The following is a 23,345-nucleotide window of genomic DNA, read 5'->3' on the forward strand; positions in this document are numbered from 1 at the left end:
TTAGTATATAACAGCGTACAAACTATGCCAACAAAACCTATACCCAAGAAAATCACAAATAAAATATTGAATAAAGGTTTAAGAAAAAGAAAGATATTTATTGTTAATCTGGGTTAACAATAAAAAACAAATATTTTTTTTTTCAAATTTCGTTTTTTTTTAAATAAAAAAAAATTATAAGGCTGATCCATGTTTGAAACACACCCGGTATTGTCTTCATAGAACTTTTTTATTTATATACCAAACTCAAATAGAGTAAATACGATGAATCCCTTGATAAATAATAAAATTATTCAAGCGATCCAGATCGGGAAAAAATATGCAAATAGAAGATATACTATTCAATCTGTATTTTTTATAAATTACGAATTTGTGAATATAAACAGGTAAACTCGTAATCCCAAAAAACTCTCTGGCTTTTTGTTTGATCCCTTTCAATTTTAATAGAAGATATCGAACAAATAAGTTCTATATTTTCAGATAAAATTGAAGTGAATAAAAAAAAGCCAGAGTGTTTTTTTTTCAGTTTTGAAGAAGATATTATTGTAGAATACTTCCAGTTATAAAGCCGAAGCTAGACATGACGTTTTACCGGTCATGTATGACGGATTATATATACTAACGAATATACTGGAAGTTTTATCTGTGATTTAATCAAATATAGCATTGTATTTAGTGAAATTGAACAAATAAACCATAGTATTTTACTACGAAATTGTATTCATGGTTTAAACTTTTTTTTTCACCTTATAGACATGTTCCTGGGGTCGAAATATAACACCCCTAAAAATATTTGCACTTATTTGCTCAGACTCACCCTGTATTTTGATTAAAAGAAAATATGTAAAAGTGATAACTCTGCGTTCTGCCGGTCATGCTTAATCACGTAACTTAAAGTTTAATTGGTATAAACTATATAAACGTTTCCTTCCACAAAAGTATTTACATTGTATCAAATTTTTCTAGCATAAGTTTCAGTAAAGTTTTCTAATAAAGGATGGAATGGTAAATTTTATGCCTGAAGCTTCGGAAACAGCATATAACTTGATCGTTTTAGTTGGTCATTCTAAAATATGACATTGTTTCTTTTTAAGAAAAGAAACTTTATTGTGCGTAAATATTCTTGAAGCAACAATACAATAATTTCTATTGCTATTTACTATAATTAAAATAATAATTTTGCTGCTGATTGGTTGATGGATCTTGTATCAACTTGGTTGATGGATCTTGTTAATACACGGGAGTGTGTTTTAATAATCAATATTATTTTAATATTTGTGGTCTTGTATACTAAAATATTCACTATCGCTGGCGTACGCTGATTGTGCCGCTGCGTTAGAAAACAAATTAATTTTGGCCGTTGGAGTGCCTTTGTTCGGCGATTTCTGCATCGCCAACTATCAGAGTCGATGCACAACGTACGGCAGTCTTCTGTCTCTATCTAACCCATGGTGCGGTAGCGACGCGACGTAAGTCGAAGTTGTATCGTATTAAGGCGGGGCTTAGGCGAAATCTCCGGTTGCCTTCGCATGAAGTCGTGGAGGCTCGGTTGGCTTAGAAGTTTGTAACGTTTTTTATAAACATTACCACTGCGAACGGCAGCTTTTCATCGGAGAGCAGTCGTGGATAAGGTATTTCACTGGAAAGAAAACCAATTAATAACAATAAACAAAAAAAATAGATATTGGGCGCCAGGCATGTACAGAGAAAGAAAACACAGTTGTATATTACTTAAAACTAATGACTATATTTATTCATGATGGACTATGATGGTAAATAGCATTGTACAATTTTAATAACTATTATAGTGGGTTATATGTCAACGAAAGTGGTGTTAAGAATTGTACTAAATATCTATGAAAACAACTATGATAAAATACAAGACATGTAACGTTTAAGAGAATATATGAAATGTAGCATTACTTTAATTAATTTGATATATTTTATATGATGTTAGTGCAATAATAATATCTATAAAAAAGAAATACTATTACAAAGCGTAATGTAATGAAACCTAAAATCTAAATCATATTGTAACTACTAAATCGACATAAATGTTCTTAATAATCTAACCACTAAATATAGTCTGTACGATATCGTTTAAAAATGTACGTTAAGTTAAGACTGAAAATCAACTGAAAACCAGAACCTAAATCTACACTTAGCTGTTCTTGAGGCAATCCTGTTTCAAAGAGTAGCAGTGTGAGGTGGTCTCGCATCTCTGCACTCGGCCATCCAATACAACAAAAGGGGCCAGAATGAGGACACCATGAATTGATCAGCCGTAACTACTAACTGGCTTATAGATGGGAACGAAGCAGCATGGGGCTCAAGCTACATCCACGCTGGGGCACTTTATATGTAAGATAAATCACTCCTGCTGGGGACACTCGTCCACGGGACATCCGTCCATAAGATAATGGTACAAGGGAACACTACCCGTACCTTGGAACACTACTAGGACCTTGGATAATGCCTGTACCTTGGAAATAGTCCGTACCTTGGACCCTAAAAATACGAAACTCTTGTTTAAAATCAAACAAGGTCTAATAAACAAAATGAACCTACCTCGAATTACTTCCGAGGGCTCACTAAATAATAAAGAACATGTCCTTTTTTCCATGTGACATTCTGGAGGACAAAAGAAAAGGGACGCCAACGTGCCAGCAAAATACAAATACAAGTTAGGTTGGGACATCCAAAACTCTACCCTAAAAATATGCAGTAATAATATCGAATCTAAAAGGATAATATTTCATCTTTACCTGTTGCTTTGAAATAGCAGCTGATTCGGATTATACAGCAAGATTTAAATAATCACCATTTCTAAAAGCCGGGATGGTTAGGTTAGGCTACAGAGCGCTAAAAGCAAAAGTCAGTCGACAGCACAGAGAGTTGACAGAAGCGATGTTGACAGCGCCTCCACGGAGCGATAACAGGGTTGTGTCAAACGACAACAGGGTTGTGGACTAGAGAACGTAAAAATTCGTCAACTAAATTATCCGGCTGGAACGAGAGGGAATCCGGTGATGATACGCCAGACATCATATATTATATATAAAAAAGACATGTAACCAACTAAAAATGTTACAAGTTAAGGGGATATTCCCGATATTTCATAAGGGGATATATCACATTTCGTGTAGTTTATTATATATTATACATTATATGTAGCATTTAAAACTTTTATATGAAAATTCAAAAAACGTTTAAAGCAAATTGGAAACATTTTTCGGGCTTGTCCGAGATTATTTAAAATGATATAACCGGTTGTATTTCAGAACACGCCACAGATTTCTGTGGCGTTCGGATTCTTTTATTTAAAAGAATCCGAAATAAAAAAGCGCGCTATTTTATTCGGTGCAAGAAGACGATACAACAGATATTACAGAAAAGTCTCTGTGCTATTTCAATTCGATATGTTAATGAAAGCGGCTAAGTCAAATATCTTTGCGAATTTTATTTTATGAAATATTAGATAATATTGTTATACATTTAGAAATAAGGTTTGCAGATAGGTACTCGTATATCTCAATTATTTTTATTTATCTCTTGCGGATCCGAAATTTAAAGAATATTATAAAAAATTTCCAACGCATTTAACATATGATTTAAAAACAAAAATGTTCTTGACCAACGCAAATTAATGAATAAATTGCAGGTATTAATAACAGATATAATAATTTCGATTATAAAATCATTTAAGGAGAATAATCCTGAAAATATATTTCCAGAGGCTTTCAAATTGTTTGTTTTGTTTGTTATTACATCATTTACAAGTACTTGGGTTGAGAGACATTTTTCGTGTTTGAAATGCATTAAAATTTATAGTAGAGATTCCATGAAAAATAAACGTTTATCGTCACTTTGCCTTCAATCTATAAAGATCTTTTCAGAGGGGGGTGGCACATAGACGCAACTAAAATTTTGTCGCCTACCCAGTCACAAGGGTCACGAGCCGCTACTGCTTCCTTAGGGAAGTATTTCTAAGAATAAACTGCACTACCCTGTATATTTAAAATGTAAAATTCCAGAACTAACAGTTCTTATTATGCTTATTTGTAAAAAACTCTATGTTATGTTAAAAATTAATAAAATCGAAATAAAAAAAAGTTTTGTCAAAAGAAACGTTATATTAACGTGTTACAATAATTTTCAGCATCTGTACACCCGTATAGCTGTATGCTTGTGGAACAGTTCTCAGCAGCTCAAAAAACAACTAGATGCTTCATCGAATTCAGGTCAATATCAAGCTATTTATCACAAACCATCCACAAGACAGAGGAGCGATAGGGTAAGTATATAACCATACAATTGTACACACAGATGCGCTAAAAACGCAACTAAAAAATTGTTTGTGAAATTGAAAATGTTATTTGAGTCTTTTTTTTTATTTTTAGCTCCATTTTCGTCATTTGTTAGCAAGTATGTAACGTCAAAAAGTAATGACAATTAAAAAAATTGCAATGTGTTATGTTGGTGGCAAGTTTATAGAAAATTCAGTTTACTAATTAACGTTAATATATTAATTAAAAATAGGGCTAAAAGTAAAAAAAAAATATCGCTTTAAATTTGGCGAAAAATTTTCTGTTGCATTTTTTGCATCTAAGTTTATTTTTAATGTCACAAATTTACCTTTAAAAAATGTTTAATATCAATACATTAAAATAATATTTTTAAACTCTGGAAACAAGTTTGGAAACCGTTCCAGGATCTTAAGCTATACCGGGTGCGTCTCGAAAGGGGCTCACCCCTATAACTTTTTTATTTTTTCACATAAAAGAACTAGATTTGGTATGTTAGTATATGACATAAATTAGGACAGATTGACGTATTCAATTGTTTTTGGTCACTTCCTGTTTCACCGGAAATGACTACAACTTTTGATTTTTAAATGACACCCTCGGTATTTTTTTTGCTTTATTCAATAGAAAATGACACTCTGAATAGAATGACGTATAATTTGTCAACTTTTGACATTTTCACATATAGTTTATTTTAAACTGTAACATGCGGTTCATAACGAAAATTTGATGCGAACTACCAAGTGTGTGGTACCAAATTATTCGTAAAAAATGCTTTTCCAAATATGCTAATGAACCACCCTTGTTCTTTTTGAAAAAATTGATGCCGGGAGGCACATTTAGCCGCCCATACTAAAATATATTAATATCTCGAAAACTGCGACTTTGACTGATTTTGATGTTATTACAAATTTTGTTGCAAATATTATTCCTAATCTTAATTTGAAAACCGCGTTTCGCTAGCTACTGTAATTTTGGAGTTACGATTTTTTAAAATTTTTAACCCCCTCCCATACCCCCTTACCAACCCCACACCCCCACCAAAAACTAATGGCCAGATTCTCGGGTGCCACAGTATTTTTGTGCCAAATTTGGTTGAAATCGGTTCAGACAGACGGACAGACAGACACCATGAAAATATTTTGTATTTAGGTCATTTACGAGCCAAATAACTCATTTTGAGTGAAATTAAAAAAAAATTGCCAATCTTAAAAAAATCTCTACCATACCTATTGGTATGGTCGGCTAAAAATTTAGAAAAAATAAAAAAGTTATAGGGGTGAGCCACTTTTGAGACGCACCCGGTATAACAAAACTACTAAACTAATATTTTTTTATTCAAAAATGGGATAATTCTATATAGACACTCAGCATTATGTTGTTAGTTTATTTAGTTCTTAAGTAACAATCCAGAAGTCTAAACACTAAAACTACGCTTTTATTTAGTCAATAACCTCTAATGGAGCATCGCTTCAAACAACTTTACCCGCCTCAGTAGTGGCAAAACAGCAACTTCAAACCAGGAATTCGAACAACTCTTATCAAGCAGTGTCGACCGGTGGCAGTCCAACGTGCAGCGAGAATGTCTTAAGGGCCCGAAAAGGAGTTATCAGGATGCTTATTGTCGTGGTAAGTTTAGATAGCTTAGAAAATCAGTGCCGGATTAAGGTTCTAGGGGGCCCGGGGCTATAGGCTACCCTTGGGGCCCCCAGGTCGGATTATTTTTTCCTCATTGCTGTTATTTTCACTTAAACTAATATTGCTTAAAGTTGAACAGGAAGGCAGTTGTTCATGATCTTGATTTTTATTCAACTCAGAATTTGACGTTAAAGGGGTTTCGCAAATACTAAAAAAGTCTGTTACTTTAGTCAATTTTAAAGTTTTCTTTAGTTTTTCTTCTTGAATCTGAAATTAATTTAAAATATCCCTAAGTTTTCGTAGATTTAAAAATGTTAACACCCTGTATAAAAAGGAACACCCTGTTTCCGAAACTATTGTATCAAAATCTAAAGGTAGGTAGATCTGGCCAAAACTGATGGTCGGAAATGCGTCGTTTTCAAAATACAGGGTGTTAAACTTTTAAGAAAAAAAATCGATCTTTTTTAATATCTATTACACCACTGTATACCACCCTACGGTACTTAAACAAACCAAACCAAACCAAATCGCTAAAATGGTAATGTAAATTTTTAATGGTAAAACTTCAAAAACGACAATTTAGGTTTTTGGGCATTTTAGTTCGTACTATGTTCATAGAAAGAAGTTTTTGGAAAATAAAAAATCTTTTTAAACTTAAATTTGCCGTTTTACAAATTTTGCCATTAAAATTTATGATAACATTTTAGCGATTTGGTCATGCATGAAAATGGTTTTTATTTTTTTACGCGAAAACGGTGCGTCGGACAAAAAAAGTCAAGAAATAAAATATGTTGTAAATTGAATGGGGATTTCAAAAATAATATTAATTTTATTTAAAAAGTAGTGGCGTACATTGCAATAGACAACGCGAATTGCAATAGAGACTTCAAACTCTACAGATATAAAAAGACTCAAAAGACCTTTAAAACAAGGTATCACTCGACCCCCTATTCCATTTAAAATTTTAAGGGTGATAGCTACTCCGTCAAAGGGGTGCAAGCAAAGAGGGTGCAAATACCAAAAAAATAATTCTCCCTGAAAAACAAAATCGACGTGTCCGAGCATTTTTCGAATTATTTATTTACAAGCAAGAAACCCGGGGTGGAAAGTTTTCGGTGGACCACCCTGTATAGATTTTTTCTTAAAAGTTTAACACCTTCTATTTTGAAAACGACGCTCTTCCGACCATTAGTATCCAATTTCAAAATATTTTGGCGAGATCTACCAATCCTTACATTTTGGCATAATAGTTTCGGAACACACTATATATTATTGAAAAATGTTGCTTAAAATAAGGCATAAAGCTCTTAAAACATCAATATCTCTCATTAATACGAGTATTGTTTAGCAATTTTCAAAATTGGAGTAGTTCTCGAATTTTTTATATTTTATGAGCATACGGGAATTCTTTTTCATTTTTCATAAAGTTTATTTTTAAAAAAGGAATAGTATTTTATGGCCTCTATATAGGTACCTATTATATGTTAATGCGCTTATTTTTAAAAGAAGAAACTTAAGAAAGTTATTGTAAATTGAATTGTTAATACCAAAGTTCTTATATATATGATCATATCCAGTAAATGCGTAATAAGGCTAAAACTGATTCCTACCTTACGTTTAGCAGATCCACTAAGATATTTTCTACATGACAGTTTTTAAAATACTGGTATACACTACACAATTCAAAAACATATTATTGTTCTTGTTTTCTTAAATCTATTATTGGCAATCACTTACTTCATAGATGCGCTATGCAAAAATAACTAATCAAATAGAATAAAAAAGAGGAATCTAATCTGAATAATTCCCCTAGCGCTTTCGGCTTTCGGTAATCCATCCGTCCTGAAAAATTTAAAAAGAAGAACAAGCCATTGTCTATGCAGCAATCTTGATATTTTTTTCGGAAAGTGTTTTGCCGCCCAAAAAAGAAAAGAAAAAGAGTCTGTTTTTGACATTATGAGAATAACAAGTTGGCTGTTGCAATATATTTAATAAGACTAGGTAAATATATTTCTGTTGCACTGTTGCAGGTGTTCCAGACTGGATTTTATTTTTTTATTGTTTTTAAAATACAGTTTTAGTTACTTTTATAATAAATTGAAGATTTATAACAATATGTGACGAAAAATCGGTTTTTGTTACAAATCGGTATTTTTCGTAATATATGTACATTTTCATTTAACTAATCTCGATTTAACTCTATGAATCTCGATTTTAAATTCTCCTAATTTGGGGGCCCCTCTCAATGACGGGGCCTGGGGCTATAGCCCCCATAGCCCCCCCCCTTAATCCAGGCCTGTAGAAAATGCAGCCAAAATGGGTTCTCGATTAAAGTTTTTCGATAAATGTTCATTCTTGGAAGGCTAAGACAAGAACATCGCATTTTGAGACGTACTATGACAATACTACTTTACGAATATTTTGTAAACTATTATTGTATGCACCTAAAAACAACTTTATACAGAGTTACCTTTATACAGGGTTGTTCACCACATACGACACGGAGTATTGTAGCTAAACGATGAGATTTTTACAAATTGTAAGTTTGGGGTTCGTTGAAGGACTATTAGAGCTACAATTTAAAAATATTTTTACAAGATACAGAGTGTCCCAAATAAATAAAAAATATCAAAGTTGTATTTTTTTAAATGGAACACCCTGTATATTATTACATTTTTAGTTTCTACGATTAAAATAAAGGTAAATTTGATTAAGGTTTATTATACTTAAACTTTACCGTTTTTGAAATATTTTCAATTTTGTGAAATTGTAGTCAAAATTTTAAAGCTTCATTTCTCCAAGGGTATCAATGTTTTTAATACTAAATATTTAATGAAGTTTATTTATTGATCAGTTATTGTGTTGCAATAATAAAAATAATAGTACCTTATACACAGTGTCTAAAAATTTATTTTAAATAATTATTAGCTTCAAACGGCAATAACTTCTTTAATTTAAATGGAATGCCCTATATATTTTAGGAGAATCAGATGCACAATTAAATTGTCTATCAAATTGTATTATACCATTTTTTACCTATCCCTTCAAGTTTTCGTAGAAAATGCATTTTCTTCTAAATTAGACCTCATTTATCAATATATCTATGGAATATTGACATTTTAGATTGTTTTTAAAGCAACAAATGTACAAAATGTACAGACTAGTAATATTATCGTTTTTAGCAAAACGATAATATTACTAGCCCATTTGTATGCAAAAAGAAAACTATTTAAATCTTTATAAAAGGGTATACCATTAATTAAATATAACACCATTATTTCCGCCCATATACTAATTAATGACATACTTAATTGTGTTCGCTAATAAATTATTATAAATAAATGTGGATTTTTGAGTCAGAAATCAATATAATAATAAGTTATCAAATTAAAGCCTTTGTTGTTATAAATAAGCATTTATTAAAAAATGAAATATCATTTTTAAGATGTTACTTTTTATCACACTGTCTAATGCCCATGCAAAATTCAGTTTTTTAGTATTTGGAGCAATTATTATTAATCAACGCAAACAGTCAGTTAATGTAGTTTGAGTACTGGAATCATATTAATTGGTCCTCTTTAACAAATATTTAAACAGTTTTTTTTTATTTTTTAATAAAATAAACGAATTATATCGACAATATTAGTATCTGTACTCTTTAAAAATTTGGTATATCTTTAAAAATAATCTAAAATGTCAATAGTCCATGGGTATATTGATAAATAAGTTCTAAATTACAAGAAAATGCATTTTCTACGGAAACTTAAAGAGATAGGTAAAAAATGGTATAATATAATTTGATAGACAATTAAATTGTGCATCTGATTCTCGTAAAATATACAGGGTGTTCCATTTAAATTAAACAAATTATTGCCGTTTGAAGCTAATAATTATTTAAAATAAATTTTTAGACACTCTGTATAAGGTAGTATTATTTTTATTATTGCAACACAATAACTGATCAGTAAATAAACTTCAGTAAATATTTAGTATTAAAAACTTTGATACCCTTGGAGAAATGAAGCCTTAAAATGTTTACTGCAATTTCACAAAATTGAAAATATTTCAAAAACGGTAAGGTTTAAGTATAATAAATCTTAATCAAATTTACCTTTATTTTAATCGTAGAAACTAAAAATGTAATAATATACAAGGTGTTCCATTTAAAAAAATACAACTTTGATATTTTTTACTTATTTGGGACACTCTGTATCTTGTAAAATTATTTTTAAATTGTACCTCTAATAGTCCTTCATCGAATCCAAAACTTACAATTTGTAAAAATATCATCGTTTAGCTACAATACTCTGTGTCGTATGTGGTGAACAACCCCGTATAGAGGGTTTCGGATTTTTTGGGGCGGATTCATTTTCAGAAATATAAGATTTGTCAGCATTTATGGGACACAGGGCGACAGGGCACAGAATAAATTTTAATATCGCCAAAATTATAATAAAAGAAGCTCTATAAGCCTCCTAGCCTCTATAACATAAAGTAAAAGAGGTTTTTTTAATACAATCTCATAAAAATAAATGTATTGCTCATGCATCTGTAGATGTTAGTAATGTATGGCAATCGCTTCTTTGATTTTAAAGAACATAACATAAATAAACATAACATACGTAAAAATTAAAAATAATCATACAGAAAGTTTGGGTTTTTTTGGTTTTGCCTTATTAAGTAATTGTTATGAGGTAGTAATTGTTAATTTTGAAGTTTAACTTGATATAATGTCATTTCAACAGAACGTCAACGGTTTTTGTAGACGTACCTATTTTAAAAAACTAAAGTGTTCTCGAATAGTTGAATTTAAATATTTTAAATAGTTTTTTTCTTTATTCTCTGTTTTTGCTTTCGACGACGACATACGTTATAACATTACAATTATTTGCGCAGTCGTTTGAGCGTCTTGGCAAGTATAGCCAAGGCTGGCCAAGCCTACACTCAGCAAGTGTACGAATAATTGTGATCCTTTTACTCGGGCTATGTTTACCGACAGAGAGTGGGAACGCGACGAGTGACCAAGAAAACCGTTCTCACGACATGGCAAGTATATACCATTAACAAATGTTTGTCAAGTACACGAGTCGTGAGAATACGCCTTAAGGGCTCGAACTCACTGACGACCAGGTCGCAACGACCTGGCCGTCGGCTGACTGGATGCATTGCGTCTATAGCTGCGGCCAGATGAACGACCAGTTTCAGCAGAGTTGTCAGATCTAACGATTTTTTACGTCTTACGAATTAGAAAATATTGTTTCCGAAATGTTAAAATATCCGAGTTAACTAAAAAGCGAAGTTGCTATTCATGAGCTTATTAAATGTTCTAATATTAAATAATGCATTTAAAATATTCTTGGATTTTTCGTTAGCAAATACTGGTGTGGTAAATGGAGTAAGTAAAATCTCCAACCCCGACTATGTAAAATTCGTTAATAAATACTGGTGTAGTAAATGGAGCAAATAAAATCTCCGTTATTTCCATGTTTTTCAAATCCGCGATGCCTGCTATTCCATCAGTTGTTTCATATCAGAATATCCTACATCCTACGTCTATGTAATTTAATATGTGTAGAGTGAGACATGTAACTCGTGAGATTTTCAGCATTATATCAATAAAGGACAAAAACAGTATTGTTCCTAAAGGTGCGTCCAGACTTGAGCATTTTAGCCCGAACGAACCGAGCGCGCACGAACAAGAAGAACAAATAGGCCGAACAAAAAGTATTGTGTACGCGCGACCGACAAAAAGGGATATATTCTGTTTCTTTTTTCTACTGATATGGACTTCTACTGATCTCTTATAAACTTTAGAAGTAAACATATTAGGGTCATCGTAAAAAAAGGTCGTCAGACACTGGCTCTAAAAATAAGCAGGTAGAAAGTTTAGCTTCCAGTTATTTCAATGTTTACAATATAAATTCCTCTTTTTTATTGTTACTGAGAATCTACAACAGTAATTACTTCTATTTTTATGAATGTTTAAGTTACTTTTACTCTTAATTTTTTTTAAAAATAATGTACCTAGTAGTAATATAGTCTAATGGACTCTGTTTGAAAAACGTTAAATTAAATATAATATTTAAAATACAGTTGTCCTCCTTGTACATGACTACAATACAACTAAAAAAAACTAATTTAATAAAAAAAAACAAGTGGTTGTAGAAAAACGTTAAATATATTTTTTTTATTTTTTAACATCGAAACTCAAAAATATAATAACAGGTATCATACCAACCATAAATATAGTAGGTATGTCATATAAAAATGTTTTGAGTTTTTACTAGAATCGACCCTTGATAAAAAAAAGGGATTAGATTTAAGTTTACCTTTGATCCAGTCTGTATACTATTTCTTTGGATTTTCTGCACGTGTGCAAAAACTACACTAAAACACTATATCTTATAGAAAATAAAATACTGCGCCTTGAATTTGAGGGATTTCATCTGAAAAATTATTAATTTGGAAGAAAACTGGCAACAAGCGGCAGAAAATAATAATATTTCGGTGCAGTCTTCTGTTCGCAACGACCAACGGACGGCCAGGACGTTAGTGTGCGCTATATCATTTGATTTAATGGTTTTAGAGGTAGCTGCGGCCTGGCCGGTGTGACCTGGTCGTCAGTGTGTTCGAGCCCTAAGATACGGAACCCAAAAAAAGTATAGATATAGAATTTAAAAAAAATGATCTGTGTATAACAGAACAGAGTCAGCCATGTATATTAACTAGAATAACAAAAAAAAACGCCCTGATCTTTGCAAAGGTTTTCCCCCAAGTGCAACTTCTGTTCCTCTACAAAAAAACTTCTACATTTAAGCGAACTTTGTGCCGTCGGAAACGGTTTAGGCCAGACGTGCAACAATTGTAAAACGCGGGAAATGAAAAATTTCACGCCACACAAAATACGAATGCATGTTTTACAATGCACCTGGTCCCAAACTGCTGCAGTTTTACCTTGATGAATTCAGATTCCGGCTCTAATTCGCGATATCTACCTCTAATTTTAAACTTGCTGTCTTCAAAAAAAAAACGTGACGGGTGTAACTCGAATGCAAATTGCAGGCAGCGAATAAAGGCTCATTTTCCGTTTTAATTAAACTGAAAGTGTTTTATAGAGTGTCAAAAGAAATTAGACACTTTTTAGTCTTTATAGTTTCATACATTTTGTAGAAACTATGAGGAATAGTAAGTAACTGTAGAAACTTTAATCAGAGAAAAATCAAAGATTTATTTCCTTTGATTTATTTATTTAAGTTTAATCTTTGGATTGTCACATGGTTTTTAACAGGACCAGATTGACAATAAAAAACAAACAACAATGAGAGCAATCAAGGTCAAACCACAGATTATACAGATTATAATCTTTGTTTATTCTTTATTGTTTTTCGTGGTTCCAATTTTCGGAATCGGGCACTAGTTAGGTAACTAGTTTGCGCACATAGCATGCCCACTTATGACCTCTAAAATTGTGCACAGCGCCTGACCGGCACAGTTATTAGAGATATATCGGAAAACCGAATAGCGTCATCCAGTATTTACGCGTACCTTATCATGGTTACGATATGCGCGAGTCAATTTTTAACGCATCACCCGCTAATAACGTTACCGCCTGACGTAATTTGCGGATCAATTACACCAAGCGCTTTTTCAAATAACCTCTAATAACGTTTAAAAATTGCTTAAATGGGCATGTGCGGGTATTTGACAACCGGAGCCGGCCGGCGAGATCTTTTGTTTTAAGTTATGTTTGAATTGTTTTGAATTATTGCTTTAGTTTTATTAGAAAATTTGATATTTAAGTAGCTGGGATTAGTTTTAATTAAATAAATATGGCCCAAAATATGGATTCCACCTCTTCCAATACTAAAGAACCTATAAAGAGTCTTAGGTTTACAGCAGATGACGACTTAGCCCTTCTAAGAGAATTTGTTGCTTGTTGCCCTAAACCCATTGGCAGATGTTGAACAATAAAGCACTGGAATTAAGCACTTTAGCCCTTTAGTTTTATAATACCTAGTAAACAAAACAATTTCAAAGTTTTAAATTCAAAGTTAGGTTAAGTTTAAATAGCGGACGCGACGCGATCAGAATTCTTTCCTATCCGATAACTAATGAAGAGAGTTAATACTAATACCACCTCACGTAAAGGAAATAACACCTGGCCTTATTAACGTCCATGCACGCTATTCGGTTTAGCGATATCTCTCTATTACGCTGTTTATTGTTATTTTACGCGAGTTTATTTTTGCGCACAGGAAATTTGACTCGTTTGCACATCGTCATAAAAAACAATTTTCGTACCACGAATTAGGGACAAGATTTTTATCTGTATACTTATAGGATACCTAATCTGTGGTCAAACGTTGAGGTGGCTTCAGAAAAATAAGTAAACATGGAAAAACTGATATGAAAACAGTAACGATGGTAAATTAAATTGGCTATTCCTCGAGGGTTACACAAGAATATTTAGTATTAATCATTGTCTAATATTATTAATTACAATATAGTGAAAATATATAAAACAGTGACTAACTAGCGGTCTACCATTTATCGGCTTATAATCCACAGTATTGTGCCTCATGAAGAAAACATACACAAAATTATTTAAAAAATTGTCTAATTATTTATTATTTCTGGTTATGGTAAAGTAACATTTATACTGTAGTCTGTAGCAAAGTTTAGTTTACGAATTTGGTTTTGTTTTTCAAGTTTTAATTGTCTAAATCCCTGCATAATAAATGGATTTATATAAAACCATGCTGAGTGCTAATAAAAGTATCGTTTACAGATTTCTCTTAAGAACAATAAAATAACATTGCTTTATTATGAAATTTACAAATTATATCGACAATATTAGTATCTGTACTCTTTAAAAATTTGGTACATCTTTAAAAATAATCTAAAATGTCAGTATTCCATGGGTATATTGATAAATGAATTTAAAATTACAAGAAAATGCATTTTCTACGGAAACTTGAAGCGATAGGTAAAAAATGGCGTAATACAATTTGATAGACAATTAAATTGTGCATCTGAATCTCATAAAATATACAGGATGTTCTATTTAAATTAAACAAGTTATTGCCGTTTAAAGCTAGTAATTATTTAAAATAAAATTTTAGACACTCTGTATAAGGTAGTATAATTTTTATTATTGCAACACAATAACTGATCAATACATAAACTTCAGTAAATATTTAGTATTAAAAACTTTGATACCCTTGGAGAAATGAAGCCTTAAAATTTTGACTGCAATTACACAAAATTGAAAATATTTCAAAAACGATAAGGTTTAAGTGTAATAAACCTTTATCAAATTTACCTTTATTTTAATCGTAGAAACTAAAAATGTAATAATATACAGGGTGTTCCATTTAAAAAAATACAACTTTGATACTTTTTATTTATTTGGGACACTCTGTATCTTGTAAAAATATTTTTAAATTGTAGCTCTAATAGTCCTTCAACGAACCCAAAACTTACAATTTGTAAAAATCTAATCGTTTAGCTACAATACTCCGTGTCGTATGTGGTGAATCACCCTGTATACAGGGTGATTCAGATTTTACTAGAATAACTGCAGGTGTCGATAGAACTAACCGAAATAATGATAGTTTGTATTATAAACCATGCTCTAAAAACGCTTCCGCTTGGAGTAAAATGGCGCCAAAATTTGGTTTGGTTTGGTATGTCGCTTAGTTTATATTTTTTGATATGTCGCTTAGTTTTCGAGATATTCCACAAAATTCCGGACATAGCTCAGCTGCGTTCGAAAAATGTTACTTAATTAGCAGCATGCCATATGAAAAATAATTCAAATTTTAGCGCCATTTTACTCCAAGCGGAAACGTTTTTGGAGTATGGTTTATAATACAAACTATCATTATTTCGGTTAGTTCTATCGAGAGATACCTGAAGTTATTCTAGTAAAATCTGAATCACTCTGTATATAATAAACGCGTGTTTAAATATTAATTCTGTGGAGTATATATCAATAGAACATAAAACGAAATATCATCGTAACAACAGCTATTTTAGAAACGTGTAGGTTTGCTTATTTCACTGAGGTTTATGGAAAAAAATCCTTTGCCTCGGGTACAGATACCGCCACGTTTTGGAAATAGCTCAAAACAAAACAAAATTGAACGAGGCGACAAAAAATGCCAAAAAATCCCCCCTCGCCCTCCTCACGAGTAGTTTTCAGGCGCTTTAAGACTCGAAAGTAGGTAGAGGCAAAGCGAAGTGGGTCAAGACAACTGGAAATAAATCGAAATGCGTTAAAAGCTGGGCGACGAAATGCGACCTTGGCATGTTTCGGGTTGTTTCTCGCATAGTGTGTACGCTGTTTAACGTAAATATCTATTTTTTACTGAAACATTCTGGTTTACAGGTTGTGGCTTTCGCTTTGTGCAACTTGCCCTTTCACGCCCGCAAAATGTGGCAATACTGGTCGACCAACTACCACGGCAACACCAACTTCAGCGCCATTTTTACTCCGCTAACTTTTCTCTGTACCTACTTCAACTCGGGCGTAAACCCTTTGCTTTACGCTTTCCTCTCCAAGAATTTCAGAAGGTACGTAAAGCGTAGTTTTATTTTAATATTTAGTGCACTATATTCTGGTTAAAGCAAAATTATTTTAAATAGATTTTAAAGAATATTTTTTATTTGTTGAAAAAATGTTGAAGGTTGATGTAATCTCGTAATATAACGACTCTATACAGAGTGAGTCTGTATACATAAGTGTACATATTTTTAGGGCTGGTAGATCTAACTAAAAGATAGATATTTTCTTTACTGTTTTTGAAATAAGGCAAAAATGACAGTGTATTTTACTTTGAACATTTAAATAAAATATTTCTGTTGTTTAGAGAGCTATTTTTTGTGTGTTTCTTTACGGTTTTGTTCTTCTAAATTTATAGACTGTCCAACGACAAGGTCTTTATTTACACTGATAGATGTGTCTGTCATTTTAATTTCAAAGTAGTTTGTTTTATTTTACAAAGAAATAAGTTGGTACAACTGGAACTCATAGCAGGAAATTAATATATTAAAATTTCAGTTACAAGTGATTACTTCAAAATATTGTGAAAAAAGCTGCATAAAGCTGAAAAAATCTGATCGAGTTATTTAAAAAAAAAAACGGTATGTATTAGTATAAGACGATCAAGAACAAAACACCACTTACCAAAAAATATAAAAAAGATCTAATATTTCTTACTTTCAAGCTTCAAGAAATTTCTGTATTTTTTTATGTACAAATACAAGTTTGTAATCTTAAACAGAAATAAATAAAACAACATAAATAAAATAAACTATTTTATTAATAATAACACTTACCGAATTTTATACCTTAAAGGTTGTGTAGCGTTTTTTTAAACAACTACCACTGCGAACGGCAGCTTTTCATCGGAGAGCAGTCGTGGATAAGGTATTTCACTGGAAAGAAAACTAATTAATAACAATAACAAAAAAATAGATATTGGGCGCCAGGCATGTACAGAGAAAGAAAACACAGTTGTATAATACTTAAAACTAATGACTATATTTATTCATGACGTTCTTTGCTGATACGACATTGTAGAGTTCTAGTAAATATATAGTGGTTATATGTCAAAGAAAGTGGTGGTAAGAGTCGTACTAAATATCAATGAAAACAACTACGATAAAATACAGGACATGTAAAGTTTAAGAGAAAATATGAAATGTAGCATTACTTTAATTAATCTGATATATTCCATATGATGCTAAATCGAAGATGTTACAACCTGTAGATTCTAGAATCTATGTTTGATTATCCATCTATTAAAATAGTGCAATAATATCTATAAAAGTAATACCATTACAAGACGTAATGCAATGAAACCTAAGATCTAAATTATATTTTAAAGATTATATCGACATGAATGTTCTTAACAATCTAACCACTGAACATAGTCTGTACGATATTACTTAAGATGTGCGTTATTGTTTAAGACTGAAAATGTTTTAGATGTTAAATGTAAAACTAGAACTTAAATATACACTTAGCTGTTCTTTTATGTAACCTTGCTTCAAACAGTAGCAGCGTGAGGTGGTCTAGCATCTCTGTACTGTCTGTCGGCGATCCTGTTGGTCAAAACAACAAAAGGGGCCAGATTGAGGACACCATGAATCCTTACAGCCGTAGCTACTGACTAGGCTTAGAAATGGGACTCAAGCTACATCCACGCTGTGGCACTCAGATGTAAGAAAAAATCGTTATTATTGGGGACACTCGTCCACAGGACATCTGTACATAAGATAATGTCTGTACATAAGACACCTTACCTTGGAAATAGTCCGTACCTTGGACCCTAAAAATATGAAACTCTTGTTTAAAACCAAACAAGGTCTAATAAACAAAATAAACCTACCTCGAAATACTTCCGAGGGCTCAATAAATAATAAACAACATGTCCTTTCTTCCATGTGACATTCTGGAGGACAAAAGAAAAGGGACGCCAACGTGCCAGCAAAACACAAATACAAGTTGGGACATCCGTAACTCTACCCTAAAAATATTCAATAATAATATCGAATCTAAAAGGATAATATTTCATCTTTACCTGTTGCTTTGAAATAGCAGCTGATTCAGATTATACAGCAAGATTTAAATAATCACCATTTCTAAAAGCTGGGATACAACAGAGCGTCAAAACAAAGTGAGGTTAAGCACGGAGACAGTTGACAGAAGCGATGTTGACAGCGCCTCCTCAGAGCAATAACAGGGTTGTGTCGAACGATAACAGGGTTGGCGACTAGGGAACGTAAAAATTACGCGTCAAATAAACTATCCGGCCTGAACGATAGGGAATCCGGTGATGATAGGCCAGACATCATATATTATATATAAAAAAGACATGTAACGAACTAAAAACGTTACAGTTGTTTAATTAACTTTAATCTTATTTTTTTTTAAATCAGTACCTTTTGACATATTTTTCTGCAGTTCTAAAATCTATTATTTACCTATCGTGTGATATCCTTATTTTACAGCTACTCCAATTTTTAGTATATGTTTAAGACGATCCTTGCACGATATACGAGATGCACTTTTCTATGACGAGATGGCATACAAACTTTATTGATGGTAACTTTATTGGTGTATAAGACTTTCTGTCTGGGATAGACTATTAACTATACTATAAACTGTGCTTTGGGTCTACAGTTAATTTTCCCTCGATTTTTCCTTCACTTGACTTCAAAAGACACAAAACACACGTAATAACACGGATCAAAATGCATCATCTTCCAAAACGCAGGGTATTTGACATAAGTTGAAACAAAATTATAACCTATAATTTAGCAAGACTTTGACAAGCCTCAAAAATCTAAAGGCGAGTTTATACGCATCGGCGGCGGCGTCCGTTTGTCGTTCATCGTTCAGTCAAACCAATGAAATTTAAATACGATCTGTCATTTTTGAAATAAACCAATAAAACTAGTTAAAAACAACAAATTTTTCGATTTCTATTTACCCCTATCCATAGTTAACTTAAAAAATATTAGAAACTTTTTTTAGTAAAATAAATAGATTGGTATGGACGTCATCTGCTTTTCTTCTGTCGTCGTCTGTCGAAATCTTACCTAAAAAAAACAAAGTATAATCCACTCCCTATGTTGACGTAATATTATCAAAATATTATGTTATTTTTTACTCATAATTAAAAAAAATTAGAAAAAACTCCATAATTCCAGGAATCAAAATATATCAGCTCTAAATATATGTGCCCTTATTTAAGAGTAACTCTGTATTGGATTATACCGTATAATTGAAAAAAAACGGCATCATACACGGCTGAGCAATGACAATCGATGATAATTTTGACGACGTCAATCTCTAGACGTAAAAGTTTAAAAAAACTAAATTACTGCGTTTAAACCATAAATTTACTCAAATAAAAATAAATAATTACAACCTTTTTAACTGGCAGTAAGCCCCATTAAAAATAAAGAAGAGTAAGGCCAAGTAAATAAAAACGTCTAGGGCTCGACCTTGCCAAAATTATTACCGATTCGCATTCCCCAACCGTCTTTGACGCTGTTTTTTTTTTCGATCATATGATATAATATGATTGTTTAATTATATATTTCTTAATACTTCCAGAGGTATGCGTGAGATACTGTTTTGTTCTTTGCAACGCAAAAAAAGACGATCGTCGACACGTCACAGGGTGAGCACTAGAAAGCCTGACGGTTTTTTTCATAGGCAAAGTAGCACAAGGTCAACGCTCAAGGGCAACAACGTCACCACGGTGACAGTTGTTCAGGAATGTAGTTCAGATGAAGTGTGACACTTTTGCAACTGTTTCTGACAGTATCAATTTGTGACAACTACAAATGTTTAGGATAGGATTTTTTTTTTATTTTTGATGTGTATATATTCTGTACAGTGTACAGCTCAGTGTGATTTACATGTGAACTATAAATTGTTTTGTCTTTAAAGGAGTGTTGGTAGTTACAAGGAAACCAAATCAACATATTTGCAGTATTCTTTAAAGTAGATATTTATTTCAATAAACAAACTATTTTTTTTTTGGGGGCTAATCAATAATAATAATAAGGGTTGTCTATAAATATTTCGTTCTTCTAGTGACCCGAAGATAGTTAAACTCAGATTTAGGCTGTATACCATGATATAAAAAGTTATATCTATCTATCTGTTTGGTCCAAATCCAAAAAAAAAACAACTTTAGATTTCTATGGAGTATATAACATTCTATAGATCATATTACTATTCAATTGATTTTTTATAAATGGATAATGTTAAACTTTCAATCAACAACAGCGAAATGCTGCAGTGAATTTAAGATGGTGTAGTGTTTTTGTTATTTTCTAAATACTAACATATTCTTGTTATAATACAATTTATTTGGCTAGGATTGTAATTTTTTAGCGCCAGATTTTTTAACTTTGATTGTTATTGTTAGTTATGGTTGTCCTCAAAAATAATTCATATTATTTACATTAAAAAAGCTGCATAACACCGATAAAGATACCGTATAATCCCCATTTACCAGGGCCGGATTTGTTCTGTATCTCTGTCTGTAAACGTCTAAATATTTATTGCTCTACAGATGTTATTTTTAAAATAGAATTGAACATTATTTTCATTATTATAATTGTATAATAACTTAACTAACAAATTCTTGTAACTACAGATATAGTACCATACGACCGAAAAAATCGACGTCATAGACGGCTGGGGATTGATAATCGATCATAATTTTAGCGAACATGTCATTTACTGGCTCCGTACTTTTCTTTATTTATTAGTTGGCATATAGAAGGTTGTAATTTATTTGTATAATGAGTAAAAAAAAGTTTTTAGTAAACGACGTCTAGAGATTGACGTCGTCAAAATTACAATCGATTGTCATTTCACAGCCGTCTTGACGCCGTTTTTTTTCGATCATGCGGTTTTTTTAAGACAGAACTAAATAGTTAAAAGTATTATACCTGTTTGTATCTAATAACAAACATTAATGTGAGCGTTTCTCAATGTTACTTGTAGTTAATTACTCTTAATTTATTTGTACATAATTTTCTTAATGATTAAGCACTACACGACTTACTTCTGTAACTAGATAGATATTTGTAAATAGATGTTTATAAATCCTAAGTATATATTTGTGATACCTTGATGTGAAGAAAAAATCTGTTAGAATTTCTATGTAAAAAAACATTTGTCATGCCAATTACTAATAATTGATTTCAAAATTTATTATTGATTTAGGTAAACTAAGTTACAATTGTATTTTTTATTGTTATTAGTAGCCTGAAATGTTTATTAGGGTTTAATGATGAGTCTGAATGTTTAAGAAAAATATTAAAGACGTTCTTTTCTACATTTTGTTTGGTTTTACTTTAAACCTACACTATTTGTGTAGCAAAAAATTGTGAAAAAATATTAAAACATTCTAAAATCTACAATATTTTGGTTTTGTGTTTATTTAAATAGAGTTAAAAACATAAATTTAAAAGCGTATAGTATCATTCAGAACCTCGAAATCAGTGGAATAAATTAGTGGTTTCAATTAGCGTAGAAGTTTGTTACTCTAATTTCAAGGTAAGCATTCAAAACGTCAAAATTAGTGGTTGGGTCATTTTCAATTAGTAGAAAAAATTAACAAACTTTTAAGTTTTCCACTAATTATATTTCAAAATTTGCGAGTAATTCTTTAACTTTTAAGCATAAGTATAATTGAAACCACTAATTTCAACTTTCTAAATGAGGCTTAAGCTTCGTTCAAAACCTCGAAATTAGTGGATTTAATGGTAGAAGCGTTGTTCACCTAATGGGCTCTTCACTATATTTTGGAATTAGCATAATTGAATAAAGCAATTAATTCTAGAATTTTCTGCTATCTCACTTTCGAAAAATTTGAAGTCGTTCTTAAGAAAATAAATAAAAACAAAAAAGCCCAGAACAAAAATTCGCACTTTATTTTTAATACGTCACACCTGGCATGTTGAAAAGCGGCAACACGGCCGGGCCACCATGCTAACCCACCACCACCTCCACACAAGGCCATTCAACCTTTTCCAATATGGCGGAGATTGAAGTACTTTATTTGGCGCGTATTTTAAAACCTGTTTTATTTCCAAATAGACATTTTTCACACAAATGTCGGGTTAAATTACGTAATATTTCACTAATTTTTTAATATACAGGGAGTCTAAAGCTGTCCACATAAGTATGGAATTTTTGTATTATTACTTTTATGAAAACATCAGTTAATTACTTTTTATAAAAAGGTCTGCTTTCTCAGAAAATAGGTAGGTAGTGTTAAAATATTCAAACTTGAGGTAGCATATATAGGGTGTTCAAAATCATCGGAAAAAGAAATAACCAGAAATATATGACAGAAAATAGCAATATAAACTAAATATTCAATTGCAAACACTTATCTACCATAGTTTAGAATTTACTGCACGTGTGATAAATATATATTATTATGGACAGTATAGGAAGTTACTTGTCTTAGTAAAAGCCTTGGTAAATGCCCTGGGAATTATAAACTACACTGGCTTGGGTCAAAAAATATGGAATATTTTTCCTATGTTTAGCAGCATTACACAAATGGGAATAAATTTAAACTAAAAAATATAATATGTGTTTCAAGATTTTATATAGAAAATAAACTAAATACCTTTTTGGGAGTTAGTAAGAAAAACTTACGCTTAGCATAGTTTTCTTTACTCTTCCTCTTTACATAGGGCATTGTCTTTGTGGTAAAGACGCCATTCCTTTTTTTTGCATAGTTCTTCAATAAAATATTGGATATTCTGAACAAGATGGAATTAATAATAAATTCTGACGTATGTGAGGGGTAATTGTGACCTAAAAAAAGACTTACATCCAGGCCATTTATATTTTCA

At 31.6% G+C, this 23,345-nt stretch overlaps 1 protein-coding gene across 1 annotated transcript in view; it reads left to right on the plus strand.

Annotated features, from left to right (window-relative positions):
• The window catches only part of LOC115884322 (trissin receptor-like), a 109,524-nt gene extending 87,711 nt beyond the window's left edge, over positions 1 to 21,813 (plus strand). The window contains exons 5-8 of the mRNA XM_030902865.1: positions 4,160 to 4,294; positions 5,751 to 5,933; positions 16,333 to 16,517; positions 20,071 to 21,813. Coding sequence (XP_030758725.1) covers positions 4,160 to 4,294; positions 5,751 to 5,933; positions 16,333 to 16,517; positions 20,071 to 20,257 — 690 coding nt within the window. The 3' untranslated portion in view covers positions 20,258 to 21,813. The remainder of the gene's footprint in view (positions 1 to 4,159; positions 4,295 to 5,750; positions 5,934 to 16,332; positions 16,518 to 20,070) is intronic.
• The last annotated feature ends 1,532 nt before the right edge of the window (positions 21,814 to 23,345 follow it).

The sequence above is a fragment of the Sitophilus oryzae genome, unplaced genomic scaffold (assembly GCF_002938485.1).
Source record: "Sitophilus oryzae breed Bouriz unplaced genomic scaffold, Soryzae_2.0 scaffold_227_pilon_pilon, whole genome shotgun sequence".
In the NCBI taxonomy this organism is placed as follows: domain Eukaryota; kingdom Metazoa; phylum Arthropoda; class Insecta; order Coleoptera; family Curculionidae; genus Sitophilus; species Sitophilus oryzae.